The sequence below is a fragment of the Pseudophryne corroboree genome, chromosome 2 (genome assembly GCF_028390025.1).
Source record: "Pseudophryne corroboree isolate aPseCor3 chromosome 2, aPseCor3.hap2, whole genome shotgun sequence".
Taxonomy (NCBI): Eukaryota; Metazoa; Chordata; class Amphibia; order Anura; family Myobatrachidae; genus Pseudophryne; species Pseudophryne corroboree.
The window spans coordinates 33,582,914-33,603,170 of NC_086445.1; the positions used below are offsets into that span (position 1 = coordinate 33,582,914).

The 20,257-nt window shown below is 50.6% G+C and overlaps 1 protein-coding gene across 1 annotated transcript; it reads left to right on the top strand.

Annotated features, from left to right (window-relative positions):
• Positions 1 to 11,680: 11,680 nt before the first annotated feature.
• LOC134994579 (mitochondrial uncoupling protein 2) lies at positions 11,681 to 19,986 on the top strand. Its single transcript, XM_063950990.1, has 8 exons — positions 11,681 to 11,826; positions 13,464 to 13,620; positions 15,615 to 15,841; positions 16,334 to 16,541; positions 17,604 to 17,798; positions 18,183 to 18,284; positions 18,401 to 18,581; positions 18,740 to 19,986. The coding sequence occupies exons 3-8, from the start codon at positions 15,716 to 15,718 to the stop codon at positions 18,852 to 18,854; spliced, it is 927 nt and encodes a 308-aa protein (XP_063807060.1). The 5' UTR covers positions 11,681 to 11,826; positions 13,464 to 13,620; positions 15,615 to 15,715; the 3' UTR covers positions 18,855 to 19,986.
• The last annotated feature ends 271 nt before the right edge of the window (positions 19,987 to 20,257 follow it).

Here is a 20,257-nt window from a genome sequence, read left to right on the forward strand (position 1 = left end):
CCGGCTCACAGTCACCTGGCGCTCTGCTCAGCTGCCCCACTCACAGTCTCCCGGCGCTCTGCTCAGCTGTCCGGCTTACAGTCTCCCGGCGCTCTGCTCAGCTGCCCCGTTCACAGTCTCCTGGCGCTCTGCTCAGCTGCCCGGCTCACAGTCTCCTTGCACTCTGCTCAGCTGCCCGGCTTACAGTCTCTTCGCGCTCTGCTCAGCTGCCCCACTCACAGTCTCCTGGTGCTCTGCTCAGCTGCCCGGCTCACAGTCTCCCGGCGCTCTGCTCAGCTGCCCGGCTCACAGTCTCCTCGCGCTCTGCTCAGCTGCCCGGCTCACAGTCTCCCGGCGCTCTGCTCAGCTGCCCCGTTCACAGTCTCCTGGCGCTCTGCTCAGCTGCCCGGCTCACAGTCTCCTGGCGCTCTGCTAGCTGCCCGGCTCACAGTCTCCTTGCGCTCTGCTCAGCTGCCCAGCTTACAGTCTCTTCGCGCTCTGCTCAGCTGCCCCACTCACAGTCTCCTGGCGCTCTGCTCAGCTGCCCGGCTCACAGTCTCCTGGCGCTCTGCTCAGCTGCCCGGCTCACAGTCTCCTCGCGCTCTGCTCAGCTGCCCGGCTCACAGTCTCCTGGCGCTCTGCTCAGCTGCCCGGCTCACAGTCTCCTGGCGCTCTGCTCAGCTGCCCGGCTCACAGTCTCCCGGCGCTCTGCTCAGCTGCCCGGCTCACAGTCTCCTGGCGCTCTGCTAGCTGCCCGGCTCACAGTCTCCTCGCGCTCTGCTCAGCTGCCCGGCTCACAGTCTCCCGGCGCTCTGCTCAGCTGCCCGGCTCACAGTCTCCTGGCGCTCTGCTCAGCTGCCCGGCTCACAGTCTCCCGGCGCTCTGCTCAGCTGCCCAGCTCACAGTCTCCCGGCGCTCTGCTCAGCTGTCCGGCTCACAGTCTCCCGGCGCACCCCGCTCCCAGTCTCCTGGCGCTCTGCTCAGCTGCCCGGCTCACAGCCTCCTGGCGCTCTGCTCAGCTGCCCGGCTCACAGTCTCCCGGCCCTCTGCTGAGCTGCCCGGCTCACAGTCTCCCGGCGCTCTGCTCAGCTGCCCGGCTCACAGTCTCCCGGCGCTCTGCTCAGCTGCCCGGCTCACAGTCTCCTGGCGCTCTGCTCAGCTGCCCGGCTCACAGTCTCCCGGCGCTCTGCTCAGCTGCCCGGCTCACAGTCTCCCGGCGCTCTGCTCAGCTGCCCAGCTCACAGTCTCCCGGCGCTCTGCTCAGCTGTCCGGCTCACAGTCTCCCGGCGCACCCCGCTCCCAGTCTCCTGGCGCTCTGCTCAGCTGCCCGGCTCACAGCCTCCTGGCGCTCTGCTCAGCTGCCCGGCTCACAGTCTCCCGGCCCTCTGCTGAGCTGCCCGGCTCACAGTCTCCCGGCGCTCTGCTCAGCTGCCCGGCTCACAGTCTCCCGGCGCTCTGCTCAGCTGCCCGGCTCACAGTCTCCTGGCGGTCTGCTTGGACACCAGACATAGGGCCTAATTTAGACCTGATCGCCGTTGTACGAATTATCAAACGACTGCGCATGCGTATGCACCGCAATGGGCAGCCGCTTTGCCAAACAGCAAAAAAATCTTGCGTTGTTCTTTTTTAGCGCTAGGCGAACGCAGGTTGATTGACAGGAAGCGGGCGTTTGGGGGTGGTAATTGGTGTCAGGGAAAAACGCAGACGTTCCTAAGCGTTTTCAGGGCGGGTGTGTGGCGTCAGCTCCGGCCCCGATCAGCCTGATTCTATCACACTGTAGGAGTAAGTCCTGGGCTGCGCACAGACTGGAAAAATCATTTGATGGTGAGTGCACGGCGAATGGATTTGCAGATGTCCGCTGTCGGGTGAGGTTTTTGCACGGCGTACGCATGCATTCGCACACTTGCACGGGGCAGATTTTCACTCTCTCTGGGCGACGGCTATCTGATCGCAGACCTCTGCAGAAACTCACAGCAGCGATCAGGTCTGAATTACCCCGATAGAGAGGCCAGGCCCCAGTGACATGCGGCACGCCCCTGTGACCACGCCCCCTTTTCATGCTCATGCACAAAATAAAGTGCCAGGGCTGTTATAAGGTTCCAGTCTGTTCCCGGGCAAGTTTGTTGGTGAAAGTGGCTACACAGATGCTCACATTAGAGGTCACACAGATGCTCACATTAGAGGTCACACAGATGCTCACATTAGAGGTCACACAGATGCTCACATTAGAGGTCACACAGATGCTCACATTAGAGGCCACACTTAGGGGGGTATTTAATTACCTGCAGTAAATTACTGTGGGTAACTGTCTTGTCGGGGGCTATCCAATTATCCCCAATAGACCGGTGCTTATACCCCATGCCGGCACGCAAAGCATAATCTGCGATAAGTGCCCCTTTTACCCGCGATAAGTGCTGTAAAAATAATTAGGTCTGCAGCTTTTCGCGGGACCTAAGTATTTTCACACGAAAAATTGGAGTTTTCTGCGAGAGCCAATTGGATAGGGGTGAATAGGAAAATCACGAAAAACGCCCGTTAATCGCTGCTACGGCTAATTGGATACCGCCATAAGACAGACAATCAGTACCTGCCATGGGGCCGGGGCAAGTGCAGATGGTGCAACGGATGGTGGCATCTAAAGACGCACCAAGTGGTATTTCTGCGGAACGCTAACAGTGGGTGTCTCGTACTTATGGATGTACACTGGCGAGGACTCTGTAGCGCCATTTGCATAAAGCCACTGTCATGCATCCACAAACAGACAGTCGCCTCTGAATCCCCTATGCCTTGTAAATAATGGGGGTGATTCCGAGTTGTTCGCTCGCTAGCTGCTTTTAGCAGCATTGCACACGCTAGGCCGCCGCCCTCTGGGAGTGTATCTTAGCATAGCAGAATTGCGAACGAAAAATTAGCAGAATTGCGAATAGAAATTTCTTTGCAGTTTCCGAGTAGCTCGATACTTACTCCTCCAGTGCGATCAGTTCAGTCAGTTTCGTTCCTGGTTTGACGTCACAAACACGCCCAGCGTTCGGCCAGCCACTCCCCCGTTTCTCCAGACACTCCCGCGTTTTTCCCTGAAACACCAGCGTTTTTCTGCACACTCCCAGAAAACGGTCAGTTTCCGCCCAGAAACACCCACATTCCTGTCAATCACACTACGATCAGCAGAACGATGAAAAAACCTTGTTACGCCGTGAGTAAAATACCAAACTTTTGTGCTAATTTACTTGGCGCAGGCGCGCTGCGTACATTACGCATGCGCAGTTTGCGACTAGTCGCTCCGTAGCAAAAAAAAATGATGAGCGAACAACTCGGAATGACCCCCAATATGGAGAGACAGTAGACACAGCGTCTCTGCTCACAAGAGCTTACACTCTAACGCAATGCTCTGTGATCATGTAGTGTGTGGTCATGCAATGAGGGGACATTAGTCTGCAATTCACCATAATAACTTTACTTTAAAGAGAAATGAGTCCTCACACAGGGATAACTGGATATCTGTGTGCATATATAGCTGCCCTAGACTTTGTATCTATGCACCAGGCACAGGTGTACAGTGATGTATACAGATCACCTATGGGCTGCAGGAGAGGTGATGCAAATATAACACGTCCACCCACCCTTGGAGGGGGGCAAGTCTCTTCTCCTGCTCTGCTATTGGCTGCCTGGATGGGGGCGCTGTCCTTCTCCTGCAATGGTAGACAGCCTGCTGATCCAGCAGAGAGAGGACAGTAGGGCAGGAGGCAGAGTCATGTTTACAGGATGTATAGTAATGTCCCACATTGCATCACACGGCGACATTAACCCTGTAACTGCCAGAGACTACTAGTGTGTTATAAGAAAGTGACACCGATGTGTGAATATATATATATATATATATATATATATATGTATATGCATACAGAGCACTTCTCTAGCTATTGCTCTAGACCAGTGGTCTCCAACCTTAATTGGGGCGTGAGCTCGGAAAATAAAACCTCTGAAGGAGCTACCCCCTCCCCCCCAATGCGCGGGCGTTACTGTGAAAGTGGGTGTGGCCTCACAAAAGTGGGTGTGGCCTCACAACTACACGTAATGCTTCCCGCGTAGTGCCAGATATACAAATAATGCCCCCCAGCAGTACCAGATACACAAATAATGCCCCCCAGCAGTGCCAGATATTCAAATAATGCCCCCAGTAGTGCCAGATACACAAATAATGCCCCCCAGCAGTGCCAGCAGTGCCAGATACATAAATAATGCCCCCCAGCAGTGCCAGATACATAAATAATGCCCCTCAGCAGTGCCAGATACATAAATAATGCCCCCAGCAGTGCCAGATACATAAATAATGCCCCCAGCAGTGCCAGATACACAAATAATGCCCCCCAGCAGTGCCAGATACACAAATAATGCCCCCAGCAGTGCCAGATATTCAAATAATGCCCCCAGTAGTGCCAGATACACAAATAATGCCCCCCAGCAGTGCCAGATACATAAATAATGCCCCCAGCAGTGCCAGATACATAAATAATGCCCCCAGTAGTGCCAGATACACAAATAATGCCCCCCAGCAGTGCCAGATACACAAATAATGCCCCCCAGCAGTGCCAGATATTCAAATAATGCCCCCAGTAGTGCCAGATACACAAATAATGCCCCCCTGCAGTGCCAGATACATAAATAATGCCCCCAGCAGTGCCAGATACACAAATAATGCCCCCCAGCAGTGCCAGATACATAAATAATGCCCCTCAGCAGTGCCATATACATAAATAATGCCCCCCAGCAATGCCAGATACATAAATAATGCCCCTCAGCAGTGCCAGATACATAAATAATGCCCCCAGCAGTGCCAGATACATAAATAATGCCCCCAACAGTGCCAGATACACAAATAATGCCCCCCAGCAGTGCCAGATACATAAATAATGCCCCTCAGCAGTGCCAGATACACAAATAATGCCCCTCAGCAGTGCCAGATACACAAATAATGCCCCCCAGCAGTGCCAGATACATAAATAATGCCCCTCAGCAGTGCCAGATACATAAATAATGCCCCTCAGCAGTGCCAGATACACAAATAATGCCCCACAGCAGTGCCAGATACATAAATAATGCCCCCATCAGTGCCAGATATTCAAATAATGCCCCCAGTAGTGCCAGATACACAAATAATGCCCCCCAGCAGTGCCAGATACAATTCCCCCCCGCGGCGCCAGATAAAATGCCCCCCCCCCCCCCCCCGCAATGTCCGATACAGTGCCCCGCACAGTGCTAACCCTTGCTGGCTTCTTCTACTGCCGCCGGTGCTGCTCCTCCTGTATGAGGGACGGAAGGGGAGGAGAGCGCAGCGCGCGCATCTCCTGTGAAGTCCGGAGAGCGGCTGCGGTGAGGGTGACAGAGTCTCCGGCAGCGGCGGGCATTTAAAATATGGTGCCGGTAAGTGAGCCAATCAAAACTCGCGGTCCGGCAGCCAATCAGGTGCCGCCACTGCTGGTCCACGAGCTCTGATTGGCTGACGGCCGGCACCATATTAAAAATGAAGGGAAGAGGGGTGCCAGTGACTGCCCAAGCCCGTGCGCTCTGTGAGCTACCGAAAATACTACGGCAAGCTACCGGTAGTTCGCGAGCTACGGGTTGGAGATCACTGCTCTAGCCAATATACAGATTCACACCGGCGTGATATATAGCTATGGAGTTCCCATCACTACCCTTGCCACTGGGGCCTGTTAGTAAGCACAGGAGATGCTGATACACATAGGGGGGAGATTTATCAAAGCTTGGAGAGAGATAAGGTGGAGAGAGATAAAGGGTCTATTCATGAAGCAGTGAAAAGTGTGGAGAAGTGAGCCTGTGGAGAAGTTGCCCATGGCAACCAATCAGCTGCTCCGTATAGTCTGAAAATGATCAATGTTACTTCAAGAACTGCCAAGAGGCCAGGAAATCTCCGTCCTTGGCTGGAGACCCTGGCTTCGTCCCTTTTGAGAAACAGAAGCCGTCGCCACCCCCAAACGCCATCAGAAGACCAATCACTGATAATCTGATGCCGCCTTGCGTCCACCGTCGCGCATGTGCTGTACGGCTCCGGTGCATGCACAAAGCACTGAACGTCGGTACTTTGCGCCATGTGCCGCTTGTGCGTCTGGACCAGAATATGGCCCCTAGTTTAACCTTGGCCACCAACACGGCTGATCAGGATCCCGTCATCATAGGGATTCTTACACTTATTAGGTGTTGTACAGTTGTAAAACGACGGAGAAGTCTCGGCCATCTCGGGTGTTTCCATATCACAGGAATGCTGCTGTAACCTTTATGCAGGAAGATGCTGACGTAGGGGAAGGTGCATCAAGCCTTGGATTCCGATAAAGTGAAGTGGTTACCTACACTTTATCTCCCTCCAAGGTTTGATACATCTCCTCCATAATCTGAAAGCCGATAGATTTTATATCACAGCTCCTTTGAATATTGGTAATAATGGCGGAAGGAGGCGGGGAGAGGAGGCTCCCTATATAGTGCGATTGTTCGTCTGGGGGCGACTGGCCAGCTAGAAATCTGTAACTGATGCGGATAATGATGTAAGAGACCCAGCTGCGGAGAGGAGAGGACTTTAATCTGAACAACTGTCTAGATGAGGGCAATAACCTTGTTTCCCAGAGTAATAGGGGGCGTAATAACAGTACTCACTCTCTCTGGCATGGATTCCATACTTCCTTACTGCCTGAGCAACAGTGGCGTAAGTTTATCCCAGTTGCCCGGAGGCAAGAAAAATATTGGTCCCCCCCCATATATCATCCGTGAGCCAACAAGATGCCGTTTTGAGATCCGAGTAACACCGAGTAAAACCGAACCCGCTCATCTCTAATTCTAACTATATGAAGCTACTACAAAACCGTTGCAACTAGGCAGATTTATGTAGGGGTCCAACCACACACTACATAGATCTGCTCAGTCCCTCACAATGCTGATTATTTATCTGACAATTAATTTGCAAGTGTCATATCCAAGATTAGAACCCACAACCTATTACACTGGAAGCATGCACTTTACTGATGGAGATATCTGCTCTTGCATAGGAAGTATGAGAATTCTAACTATATGAAGTTATGTATAATTGTCAGAGAAATAGCTTCATATAGTTAGAATTCTCATGTTTCCTTTATAGGAGCAAATAGCTTCATCAGTAAGGTGTCTGCTTCCAGTGTATCTATAATAAAGAGGGTGTGATGTGTAAGGTGGAGTGACTAGTGGGGAAGTCGGCTACGGAAGGGATACCGGCTGCTGTCAATTAACTTAATTGATTAATGTAGCTGAACACATAGAACAGGAGGAGAGGTGCCCCCCTTCAGAGCAGGAGCCCGGCGGCAGCTGACTCCGTTGCCTCCCAGAGTTCTGCCTCTGCTGAGCAATAACTGCACCTTACCAACTTCTGCGTCTTCCTAAGGATAAGTCACAGATGTTCTCACATCCACAGCTGCTTACATTGGTGTGCAATATACTTACAGAGTAATATAAGGCCTGATTCAGGTTTGTTAGCACCTGGGCAAAACCATGGGGGTCATTCAGATCTGATCGCTGGGCTGCGTTTTTTGCTGCCCTGCGATCAGATAGTCGCCACCTACAGGGGGAGGGGAAATCGCTGTGCAAGTGTGCGACCGCTTCGTTAGCAGAGCTGCACAAAAATAATTTTGTGCAGTCTCTGTGCAGCCGCTGCGACTGAATCCTCCTGAGCCCGTCTGCGTTTTTCCGGACACTCACAGAAAATGGTCAGTTACCACCCACAAACGGCCTCTTCCTGTCAATCTCCTTGCGAACGCCCGTGCGACTAGTTCCTTCGCACCATTCCGTCGCAGGGCGCCGATCCCCGTAGCAGCCGTCCGTTGCGCCGGCGCAGTGCGGCTCAGATGCATGCACAGCTCGGATCTGATCGCACACTGTGCAAAAACGCACATCAAGAATCAGATCTGAATGACCCCCCATGTGCACTGCAGGGGGGGGGTAGATGTAACATGTGCAGAGAGAGTCAGATTTGGGTGGGGGGTGTTCAAACTGAAATCTAAATTGCAGTGTATAAATAAAGCAGCCAGTATTTACCCTGCACAGAAACAATATAACCCCCCCAAATCTAACTCTCTCTGCATGTTACATCTGCCCCCCCCTGCACTGCACATGGTTTTGCCCAGTTGCTTACTTTTTTGGTTTGCTAAAAAACCTGAATAGTCCCCATATGGTGGGATGTAATGAAGTCCGGTTTTGTGGGATGCCGGCCACTCAGATCCGGCACCATCGATCACACAACAGTTGCACCACGGGATCTCTGAGCAACCCTCAGAATGTCCGTCGCAAGTAGCTGCTGTAGCTTTTACGTTCGACGATGCAGCTGCAGGCTCAGGAACGCCCCTGAAATGGTCGCAACATGCCTGCGTTTTAGTAGTCACCCCGTTACCCCCAAAGACGCTAACTGCCTATCACTGACTTTACGCTGTGTCCGCCATCACATTCACCACACGTGCGCAGTACAGGAGAAATCACTCAACTGCGCAAACACTGGCATTGCGTCCACCTTTAAATCAGGCCCTAAGCCACCTGTGCTCGTGCACGGCTATCCTTAAAACCTGGACTGTTAGTGAGCCTCGAGGACGGATTTTGAGAAGCCCTTGGTATAACGAATCCTTTTGCTATTCGATGTTGCCTACAAATGTCACCTTTGACCCCACTGTGGTGCAGATCACCCCATTGTTAAGCACCGCTGGAAATCTGGTGACGGCACGATGAGGTGCAAACTGCTGATTGGCCTGAAATAAAATATCGGACTTGGTATCACACCCAAATTCTTCAAATGTAAGAAAAGCTGTCTCACTGCCGCGGCTGCGTAACGTATAAATCCGTGTATTACTGTGAAGGCTGTGACATCTCTGTCTCACCACACCACCCATAGGTTGTACCAATCAGAGCAGTATATAGCCAGGTATCTGCCGTCATTACTGTATGTGCACATATGCATTAGACAGGGGTAAGTAACCTTTTCCTTAAGGTGCATTTAGGCCATAGTACGTGGGGGTAATATAGCAAGTCCATATGTGATAAATAAATCCCTTAGGGCAGAGGTTCCCAAACTGTGTTCCGTGGCTCCCTGGGGTGCCTCGGGACACTTGCAGGGATGCCCTGGGTTGGTGGTCCAGAACCAATTCAAATTATTCATGGTCAATATAATAGGCAAAACCAGTGCTGGTGGCTGCCAGTCATAAAATATGTGGCCAAACAGAAGCAAATCTTGTCCCTCACCACACAACTGACCCTATGGATGACATATAAACGCCATCTACTTAATGTAATATTTCTAAATTTCTCAATAAGAAATTTTTGGCCTAGGGGTGCCGTGAAAAAAATTCTGATGTTCTAGGGCGCCGTGATTCAAAAAAGTTTGGAAACCACTGCCTTAGGGGGACATGTACTAAGCAGTGATAAAAGTGGAGAAGTGAGCCAGTGGAGAAGTTGCCCATGGCAACCAATTCCTGCATTGCATGGAGGCTATACACGGTGATGCTGTTCCTGTGACTATGGGGGAGGGGGGGGGGGGGCACTACTATAAAGCATCGTGTGTGGATTTACCTTACACCCAGAAACTTTTGAGAACAACTTGTGAATGTCCGGATCCTGGGCTGCGTTTCACATTCATATACAGTATAATATCGAAGTGAATAAAAATGCACAATATTGACTTCTCTTATCTATAATCTTAGCTATAATCACTTCACTTATCTCAAAATATCTCCCAACCCGACCTCTCCGCTCTACACAAGATCTATGTCTCTCATCTACACTCATTACTCGCTCCCACTCACGATTGCAGGACTTTCTTCGGGCTGCACTTACTCTGTGGAATGCCCTACCACGTACAATAAGACTCTCCTCTAGTCTCCAAACCTTCAAGCGTTCCCTGAAAACTCACCTCTTCAGACAAGCCAATCAAATTCCAGAACCGCCCACATAACCTTTCCTATCAAATTGCATCCACTCTGCACAGTCCACACATATCCTCACACGTCTTCTCATTCTTCCTCTCGACCCCGGTTCATCATTGCTGTATGACCATATCATACAGCCCAGCAAGAACCTTTGGAATCTGGTGGACAACTCTGCAATAGATAGCACCTATCCTTGTATATCCATGTCTATTTCCCTATAGATTGTAAGCTTGCGAGCAGGGCCCTCCTACCTCTATGACTGTTTGTTATTACCCAGTTTTGTTATATCATTGTTATTTCCAGTTGTAAAGCGCAACGGAATTTGCTGCGCTATATAAGAAACTGTTAATAAATAAAAAAAATATTGAGATGATCACAGTAACTTCCATTATGCCACCTGGTGTCCATACTGTGGTACTGCAAGTCACCCACATTAGCTGTGGCCCTGTACAAACACATACAATCCCACACAAGCATTCCCGCCGCTGCGCAGGTCACACACCCTCATTCACGGTCGGGCGGTCTACCTAGCCGGTTCTTTGAGTGCTGTGTGAGTGGTGCGCTGTTATGGATGGTTCTGGCGATGTGCGTTGCTAAAACTAACCCTACGATACAAAACCTCTCCGACTGTGACATGAGGAGTCTAATACCCAGATTTATCAAGCCTTGGAGAGTGATAAATTGCACGGTGATAAAGCCCCAACCAATCAGCTCCCAACTGTCATTTTTCAAACACAACCTGTGATATGACAGTTAGGAGCTGATTGGTTGGGGCTTTATCACCGTGCAATTTATCACTCTCCAAGGCTTGATAAATCTGGGCATTATTGGGTTCCTGAGTGCGCAGACAGTGAGGCCTGCTGACACTTATCACCAATGATAGCCGGTGGATGGGGATGTGAGGAAGTGGCGTGAAATGTCCAATAATGGACCAAGAAATGTGCATGACAAAGATCGCCCGGGGGCTGGGACGCCCGTCACTTGTCACAGTTTGGGCGTGAGGTTTTCGGTCATCAGCCCCATACTCTGCTCCAAGCAATTTTCCCATTTTCCCAAAGCTCAGAGCTCCCGGGCGGAAAACGTTTTGGAAGCGATGATGGACGTCATCAACTGGTGCAACAAGGGGGGGTCTAACGCTGGTGGGCAGATATGATGGGTGATTATGTGGAGTAACAGAATAAGGTACTCTGGGGGAGATGTGCCAAAGGTTGGAGAGATATAAAGTATAGAGGGAGAAAGTGGAGAGAGGTAAAGTATAGAGAGATAAAGTGGAGAGAGATAAAGTGGAGAGAGAGGTAAAGTGGAGAGAGGTGAAGTATAGAGAGATAAAGTGGAGAGAGGTAAAGTACCAACCAGCTCCTAGCTGTCATTTTTCAAACACAGCCTTTAACATGACAGTTAGGAGCTGATTGGCTGGTACTTTATCTCCAAGCTTTGATGCATCTCCCCCTATACGGTCCTTACTTCCTGGCTGCCCCCCCGCATTATTACAACCTGTGGGACTAGACCGTCCCCATGCCAATCACATATTGTCTACATTACCACCGGCTGGCTGGACATGCTGGGACTGGTAGTCCCTCTGCACTATACCCCAGCCCCCGCAGCCCCGGACAGCATGGTGTCGTAGAGGAGAAGACCGGTAGCCACCTGCAGCAGCTGCTGGGGCGGGGTCTGGGCGTGGCCTGTGCGGGGGTGTGGGTGTGGCGAGCACAGGAACCCGCCCCTCCCCGGCGTGCAGTATATATAAGCCGCTGAGCCGGTTCTCTGCTTCCTCCATCCTCACCCGCCTCTTCTGCATCCCCGGCACCGGCCCCTCCTCCTCCCGTCTCCGCTCCTGCTCTCCCCGCACAGGGTCTCACCCCTTCCCGCCGGACTGATTCACCTTCTTCCCCCCCCACCGGTAAGTGGCCGCACGTGTCCCATCCACCGCCCGGGTGCCGCTGCTCTGCCTCCTGTTGCCGGGTCCCGGGATGGAAAGTGACCTGAGGGGGGCAGTGTAAGTTGGAGTGTAAGGTATATGGCGGGGGGTGCACTGTGTGTAGCAGTGGTAGTGTATATAGGGGGTGTAGAGGATGGGGTGCAGTGTGTATATAAGGGTGTTGGTAGCTGAGGGGTGCAGTGTGTGTATATAAAGGCTGCAGTACATTTAAGATGATTGGGGTGCAGTGTGTCTAGAGGGCAGTATATGGAGGAGGAAGGGGTGTATTATATGAAGGGCAGGGGTACAGTATATGGTGATGGGGGGGTACAATAGAGGACATGCAGTATGTGTGTATGTATGTATGTTATTTTAGTGGTGGGCTGCCCTGCATTTAGAAGGGACTGTATATTATATGGAGAGGGGGGGGGGGGGCTGCAGTGTATATAGTTGGGGGGATGGATATGGAGGGGGGGGCTGCAGTGTATATAGTTGGGGGGATGGATATGGAGGGGGGGGGCTGCAGTGTATATAGTTGGGGGGATGGATATGGAGGGGGGGGGGCTGCAGTGTATATAGTTGGGGGGATGGATATGGAGGGGGGGGGGCTGCAGTGTATATAGTTGGGGGGATGGATATGGAGGGGGGGGGGCTGCAGTGTATATAGTTGGGGGGATGGATATGGAGGGGGGGGGGGGGGGGGGGGCTGCAGTGTATATAGTTGGGGAATGGGGCTCTGCTTTCCCGGTAACAGGTGGCAGACGAGTCTGTGTTGGGTGACTGTTGTGCTGCTAACCTCTGATCTTGCCCTGCACTGCAGCCTCACTCTCTGCTCCTTTGTCTCCTGTCTGTGCTGTGAGTGACCCTTGGTGTAAGTGGGGGTGCTCTCATATACCCCCTACCCTCCCTGTCTTGTGGTCACCCTGAGATCCGCTCTCCTATGTCTGTGTAACTTGTATTATTTCTGTGTTCGGACCTTGGTGTGATGTTTATGCAGCCTGGGCAGCGCCTGGGGCTGTGTCTCCTGCTATAGAGCCCTATATTGGGGGAGGGTAGTATAGGAGCGGAGTCCTTTATCTTTATGGTAATGGCACATCTGCTGGGACCCTCTGCTGTTAGGGAATGTCACACAACCTCTGCCTTCCCCTATTATACAGGAGCATCTGCTGCTGGTCTCCGTTCCTATCCTGTTCAGTCTATTTTCAGCTTTATTGGAGAATATTAAATGTCTAACTTGGTAAATATTGTATGATGGGAGTTGTAGTGCTTCAGCGTCATGTGATGTACTCGGACGCTTTGTGCCCCTGGATAGGGTATATTATGCGATAGTCAGCTGGGGACATCCCTGTATTGTGCTCTCTCCTAATCCTCCCCTGAGTCCTGGGCACAAGATAATGGGATCGCATATAACCTGCTCCCTGCTGTGACATATAAGGATATTAGCAGTCACCCAGGGGTTGAGCTCCCAGGCTGTGCTCTATACATGGACTCTGCAGGGACAAGTCCCAGCGTGAATGGTCTGAGATGCTGGGAGTTGTAGTGCTACAGCAGCTCTCTTCGCTACTGTCATGTCTTATGTTCCCATTGCTGTTCCTGACCGGTGTCTCTTGTTCTTTCAGGATAAGTATTATGTTCATACAGCGTCTTCATTACCAACAATTTTCTATGGAAAGTAAGGGGTACCGTATCTCTATGGCCAGTGGTAAATGTGACGGCCGGGACGCCTTCAGAGAAGCCTGATCCATCATCCCACTCCAACTGGAATACTTGAATAAGGTGAATACGATGTGCAGTCCTCCGTACGGGTTCTGTGCGACTATTAGAGATCGCTTTCTGCCGTGCAAGTGACGCTTCCGCTACAGAGTGACATCCGGTGTGGTGTCCCATATGTGGAAATACAGGCGTAGAATATACTGAAAAGCGTATTAATATAATGTGTAGCCACTGCGTTTGTTTCATAGACATTACAATAGTCTCTCACTTTACATAACAGAGGCCATTGTCTTGTAACCGGATCCTTGAGGATGGTCTGTAATACACCCCGTGTTATCACTGGGCTCATGCACTATGTAGGTGAAAGGTCCCGGGGAGGGGGGGGGGTATATCCGGCTGCCTTGTTGTTCCGCACTTTGTGCTGGGTTCCCCATTGTCTGTTGTATAGTGAGGCTGAGGAATAGCAGACAATGTCACTGTATAGGAGTGCTGGTTTCTGTAGGACTTGTACAATTCACATGGTGGAGTCGCATTATTTTAACCACCCGCTAATAGCCACAGTAACCGCTTCGGAGCACCATAAGCAGCAGGGTTCACCGAACTGTCATGTTAGACACACGTCTGGTACCCCCAGGGTCTAGTGTTCACTCTAGGAGCGAAAAGGGGCAGGGCGCCGGACTCTGGGGGCGCATTTTTGCGTGCGCTGCGAAGCCGCGTGTGTGCCTGAAACAGGGGCGTGTCCACACAAATTAGGGGGCGTGGCCACACCTACGTCATTTTAGGGGGCGGTGCAGCCCACAGACGCTACTATAGAGAGCGTCTGTGGCCGGCGACGTCACTGTTGGGGGCGTGCCCAGCACCTCTGTCGGTGCTGGGCTTCCCCAGCTCTCTCCAAATGCGTGAATGGATGCCGCGCGCATGGCATCTATACACGCCGGGAGGGCAGGAAGCGGGCGGCTGTTCTAGCAGGGCGCTGCAGAAGGGGCAGGGCGGGTTTTGCCTGCTAAAAAATGGGCAGGGCGCGGCGCCCCCTGCTAAAACAGCCTAGAGTGAACACTAAGGGTCATTGTGACGGAGAGCTGCTCCGCTGTAGTGTCTGTCAGCCCTCGCGCACCTTAGTAGGCACTTTTCACCTATTGCATCAATGCACGTGGGGCTCTGAGGTTTCCACGTGTTATTCACAATGGTGCCATTTGTCCAGTCATGATGCACCTTCACCGCAGCAGCACGCCGACAAGTCACACACTGTGCTGTCGGAAATACCGCCACCCCTGGCCCGAAAGCTGATAATCATCCCTTTTGGCAACTGATAAATTGCACCTTTTACCCATGACACCGAGTGATAAGTGTGCAGACGGCCTATCACACCCCTTATATACCCACCCAACCAGCGCACCTCACGTGACGTACTTCATGGGCTACGTGCTGCCGACGTCCCATGTAGGAGGCGGTCATAATAATGTGACTCCACCGTTTAGAAGTCTGCAATAACTTCTATAGAGCAATGATATTATCCTTCTGACCATTTGTCCCTAATTGTCACTTTCTTAGTCGCCATGCCAACAGAACACATCCAGCCTAATGTGTACAGGCCTACAGAGGCTTCCTGGGAGAATAATGTACCCCCCAGATTCTCCTGAACAGTACAATGCCCCTTTACATTATAGTATAGAATAGGGTGCACCCCCAACTAGAAGAACTACTTGTATTAGTAAAAGTGTAACGTACAGGCTGGTAGGCCAGGGAACATTGGCAGCTGGACGGAGTTTCTATGCTGCAATAAAATATTTTGTGACCTCACCCTGCCTCCCACAATCTGTGGCCTCAGTGACTGCACGCACTCTATTTTGCCCCCTGATATCTTAGTCGGTGGTGGGGCCCGTCAGATAATCATTGGTTGCATTAACGTAGTGCTGTTCATTTATGGCACTATGCGGTATTGTACCTGTGTTCAGCAACCCCCCCATATTAATCCTTCTTGTAGCACCGTGTTAGATGTTTATAGATATGGCAATGTTCTGTACACTGACCAATGTGTTTTTGCTGTTCCTGTTTAGGCGCCGGCAGAGTTTATTTGCCTTGTCTTATAACTACAACACATCCCGGACACACTCTAGCTTTTTTATCTTCTGGCCTTTACACCACTCAAAGCCTCAAGATGGTTGGATTCAAACCCACAGATGTGCCCCCTACTGCTGCGGTGAAGTTCATTGGCGCCGGTACAGCCGCTTGTATAGCGGACCTGTTCACCTTCCCTCTGGACACCGCCAAAGTCAGGCTTCAGGTGGGTTTTGATTCATCTGCAGAAATCTTCAACATGCACTTTGAGTCTTTCGGATGTTCTTTGAAGGCCGTAAAACAGAATACAATAAGCCTTTCCGTCATAGCGTTTGTATGACTATAGGGCTGGATTCAGGTGTGGTTGGAGGTTCTGTCACTGCTGCTTACGTGGGACTAGTATGGTAATCCAGGAGTAGATGCCTCCTGCATGTATGTGATCCGTGCAGCTGTAGTGCATCCACCGATGCAGAACCCGTACTGCACATGCATGGAGAGAGGGCAAAAATGATTGGTCGGAATCAGAGGGGAAACGGCCCGCAATAGAATAGTGTTGGTGAGGATCCTACACTAATCTGATCCGTCCTGCAGCCTGGCAGCGGTGTTTAAACGCTTCCTTCACTAGTCTGTGCCCCCCTCAGCCTACAGACTCCTAAGTGACTTATTGTCCTTGTTTACATGATATTAAATGTGAATTTTCTTGACCTCTTCCCTGCAGATCCAAGGAGAGACCAAGATGCCCGTCGGTACGAAGGCTGCCCAGTATAAGGGAGTCTTCGGGACCATCTCCACCATGGTCAAAACAGAAGGGCCACGGAGCCTCTACAACGGGCTGGTGGCCGGTCTCCAGCGACAGATGAGCTTCGCCTCCGTCCGCATCGGACTGTATGACTCCGTCAAGCAATTCTACACCAAAGGGTCTGAGCGTAAGTAAATTCCCCCCCTTAGGGCATTGTCTCAGTGACAAGAGGAAGTAACCACTTCCTAGGCCTGACTCTGATTTAGAAACAGGATTTTCAGGGTTGGATTTACATTTAGGGTGGCTTCTGGGAATGTCCCAACAGATAAGAGAATGTTTTGTCTGGAAGGTTCTAAGAACAAGTGGCTCTGGCCTGCAGGCTGCCATGGTTACGGTGACCTTAACAGGAAGTTTAGTCATGGCTTCCAGTAAGGGCTGACCACTGGAAATACAGGAACTCTTAAAGCCATGGCTGCTCTAGTTTCTCTAGGGTGTGACAGGACTTAAAATGTAGTATTTCAGCCGGTATATTGCAACTTGTGAATTTACAGGCAGCATTCTGCTACATAGTCAATCTGGGCAATGTATGAAACCTTGGAGAAAGAAGCAATCAACACCTACCTTTTATTTTTATTTAATTTTTTCTCTTCCAAACATGGTTAGGTGCTGGTTGGTACTTTCTCTCTCCACTTTATCACTCAAAGGTTTGACAAGTCACCCCCCTATGTCTACAAGCAGTGCCACCACAATGAGCAGCAGCACAGACAGTGTAATGGTTAGCATTACTGCCTCACAGCACTGAGGTCATAGGTTCGATTCCCACCTTGGCCCTTACTGTGTGGAGTTTGTATGTTCTCCCTGTGCTTGCGTGGGTTTCCTCCCACAAATATACAGGTAGGTTAATTGGCTCCAACAAAAATTAACCTTAGCGTGACTGTGGTGCACATGTCATAGGGAATATAGATTGTAAGCTCCACTGGGGCAGGGACTGATGTAAATGGCCAAATATTCTCTGTAAAGTGCTGCGGAATATGTGTGCGCTATACAAATAACTGGTAATATATAATAAAAAATAAATGAGGCCTATTGGATCTTCCTATGACAGTTCAGGGTCTTCATTAATCCCAGGAATGTTGTGTGGGTTTTTATTGGTAGAGCAGATCTATGTAGGGTTCATCTAGCCATGTACAATGATGGATTTAGAATTTTTTTTTTTTTTTTCTTTTCTTTTTTTTTGTCTTCCTCAAAGATGTGGGAATTGGCAGCAGGCTGCTAGCTGGATGTACCACAGGAGCCATGGCTGTGGCGATTGCCCAGCCCACAGATGTGGTGAAGGTGCGTTTCCAGGCTCAGGTGAACGTCTCCAGCTCTAGAAGGTACAAAGGGACCATGGACGCCTACAAAACGATCGCCCGAGAGGAAGGAATGCGCGGCCTCTGGAAAGGTTTGTTGCTAGGGGAAGCTGCAGAGAAATCTGGCCCGACGGGAGCTTGGGGAAGGAGATGAGGGGCCGCCATCTAGTCATGAAATGTTCAGTTTAATTCATTCGGAACTAGTGATCATTGCATGTCTGATCTAACAAATGCTCAAGAGGACGAGCACTTTCTATAAAATGTTAGCTGAATTCTGATTGGTCCTCTTCAAAAGGTTTATACCTCCCCCCCACAGTGAGGTCAGTAGATCCTATGTATCAGACGATGGATTCGGCCCACAATGGCTGCTGTAACGGTGCACAGTGGTCTGGGTTCTGGGAAGTATTAAAAGAAATGGGTTGTATTGCCAGTGTTATTGGTGACAGGATGTTTAATACCCATCTCTATGTACCCAGGTACTGCCCCCAACATCACCCGTAACGCCATCGTCAACTGCACAGAGCTGGTGACCTATGACCTCATCAAGGACGCTCTCCTGAAATCCAACCTTATGAGTGGTGAGTCTGCTTTGTGTTTCCCCATCTGTTCTGCTATTATCTGGCTCTGGTGTATAATGCAGAAGCAGTGTGACCGGCAGGTCAGCAGAAATAACCGATGACTTGTGCTCTTACAGACACCCTCCCCTGTCACTTCACCTCTGCGTTCGGAGCTGGTTTCTGCACCACTGTGATCGCCTCCCCCGTCGATGTAGTGAAGACAAGATACATGAACTCTGCCAAGGGCCAGTACCAAAGTGCCCTGAAGTGCGCCCTCTCCATGCTCCGGAAGGAGGGGCCCAAGGCTTTCTACAAAGGGTAAGTGCTGTCTCTAGAGGGCTCGATGCATGGAATGGTCTATGTGTAACATGGGATATAATAGATCTGTCAGCATGTCATGTAGACACTTCATGTCGGGAAGAGAATATGGTAAGTGTGGGTAATTCTCAGCACTGACTGCTCCTTTCTCTGTGCAGATTCATGCCCTCCTTCCTGAGGCTGGGGTCCTGGAATGTGGTCATGTTTGTGACCTATGAACAGCTGAAGAGAGCCATGATGTCGGCCCGCACCTCCTGGGAGGCCCCGGTCTGACCGCAACAAAGCACCCATCCGGCAGGTGGTGTGCGTGTTTAGAATTAGCTGTGTCTCTACCTCTTGTATTGCTTGCACTGGGTGTTACCTCCCCAGGTAGTCCTGTAAAACAAAGTATGGATCTCTTTATTCTGAACTCTTCTCCTCCTCCCCCCCCCCCCCCCCCCCCCCCTCCCCTTTCTGATCGGAGTGGATTATGCTGCCGTACCCCAGAAGTAGTTCTGAGATGGCCTGCAAGGCTGTCAGGTGGCATCTGGCAGTATCACATCCGGCAGCCAGTTGGTGCCTGCAGATATTGAAGTAGCTGTGGTGCCAAATGTTACCAACTCCTGCAACTTTTATTCTACTAAAACTAAGAAAACAGGGTTTTGCTAGATCCTATCTATTAAACCGTAACTTACACCGGCTTTTAGCTCTGTATTTCTGACTTATTTTAAAGTAACACTTTTTTAAAATTGGAATAAATAGCCCTCTTATCCTATAGAAGTGAGAATTGCTGCTGTGGTCTTGGATGTGATAATTTTTAATCTAACTTTCAGTTCACCGGGAGCTAGACCCATGGAAGTGCCTTGGTAAGGTCACTGGTGAATGGATAGTTGGGTATCAGTGTGTGCCACAAAACGTCTGTCTCCAGTAACTTAATTACCATGGGCACCCTGTGCCTCGGACCCGACACATACAGAAAGTGTCAACCTATCCCTCAGACGGAGGAGATGACACCACTGCCTCGTCTGCTGGTTACGTTTAACAAATGATGACTTTTATTTTCACATCCGTTCTTGCAAATTGTGTGGTGCCTCAATGCACATTTTGTCCTATCTGTCTCCTAATCTGGTCTGTGTGGACAAAGCATGCCATCAGCAAACGGCAGCTTCTGCTTTTTACTAGTTTCATGTGAGGTGACAGTCACATTCCTTCCTCTGACGTGCTCCTTACTCATCCCCACTTCCTGCCCTGTAGGTGTACAGTGGGAGACTGGTAACTCCTGCCCCAGTCATCACTCTGCTCGCCCACTTCCACACCCTCTTTTTACTGTAATATGACCAAATAAGCTGTTTACTGGTTATTTTATCTTGTCTGTCTTCTGTGTGGATGACTCTGCAGAACTTCAAATAAAGTCAATGAACAAGAACAGCCTCGCAGCTTGTTTACATAGATGTACTGTGTATGGGGGAGGGGGACCTCAGACTGCACACTTTAATTACAAACATAATGGGAGCTGCTATCATGCTGAGACTTGTAGTTCCACGCAAAGAAAAAAAAAATAATGCTGATAAACACTACCAAGCACTGATTATCAGAATAATTATAGTGAATGCTGCAATCTAATGGCAAAATAGAGGTGCTTGGCATGTTTTTGGCCAAAAAAGTATGGTCCCGTCAACCAAGTTAATGCTAGTGAC

What these genes read in the sequence shown, in the direction of transcription:
- LOC134994579 (XM_063950990.1), top strand. Translation starts at nt 15,716, where the DNA reads ATGGTTGGATTCAAACCCACAGATGTGCCCCCTACTGCTGCGGTGAAG. An exon ending in CCGCCAAAGTCAGGCTTCAG is followed by an intron (nt 15,842 to 16,333) that starts GTGGGTTTTGAT and finishes TCTTCCCTGCAG; the next exon opens with ATCCAAGGAGAGACCAAGAT. An exon ending in CTACACCAAAGGGTCTGAGC is followed by an intron (nt 16,542 to 17,603) that starts GTAAGTAAATTC and finishes TCTTCCTCAAAG; the next exon opens with ATGTGGGAATTGGCAGCAGG.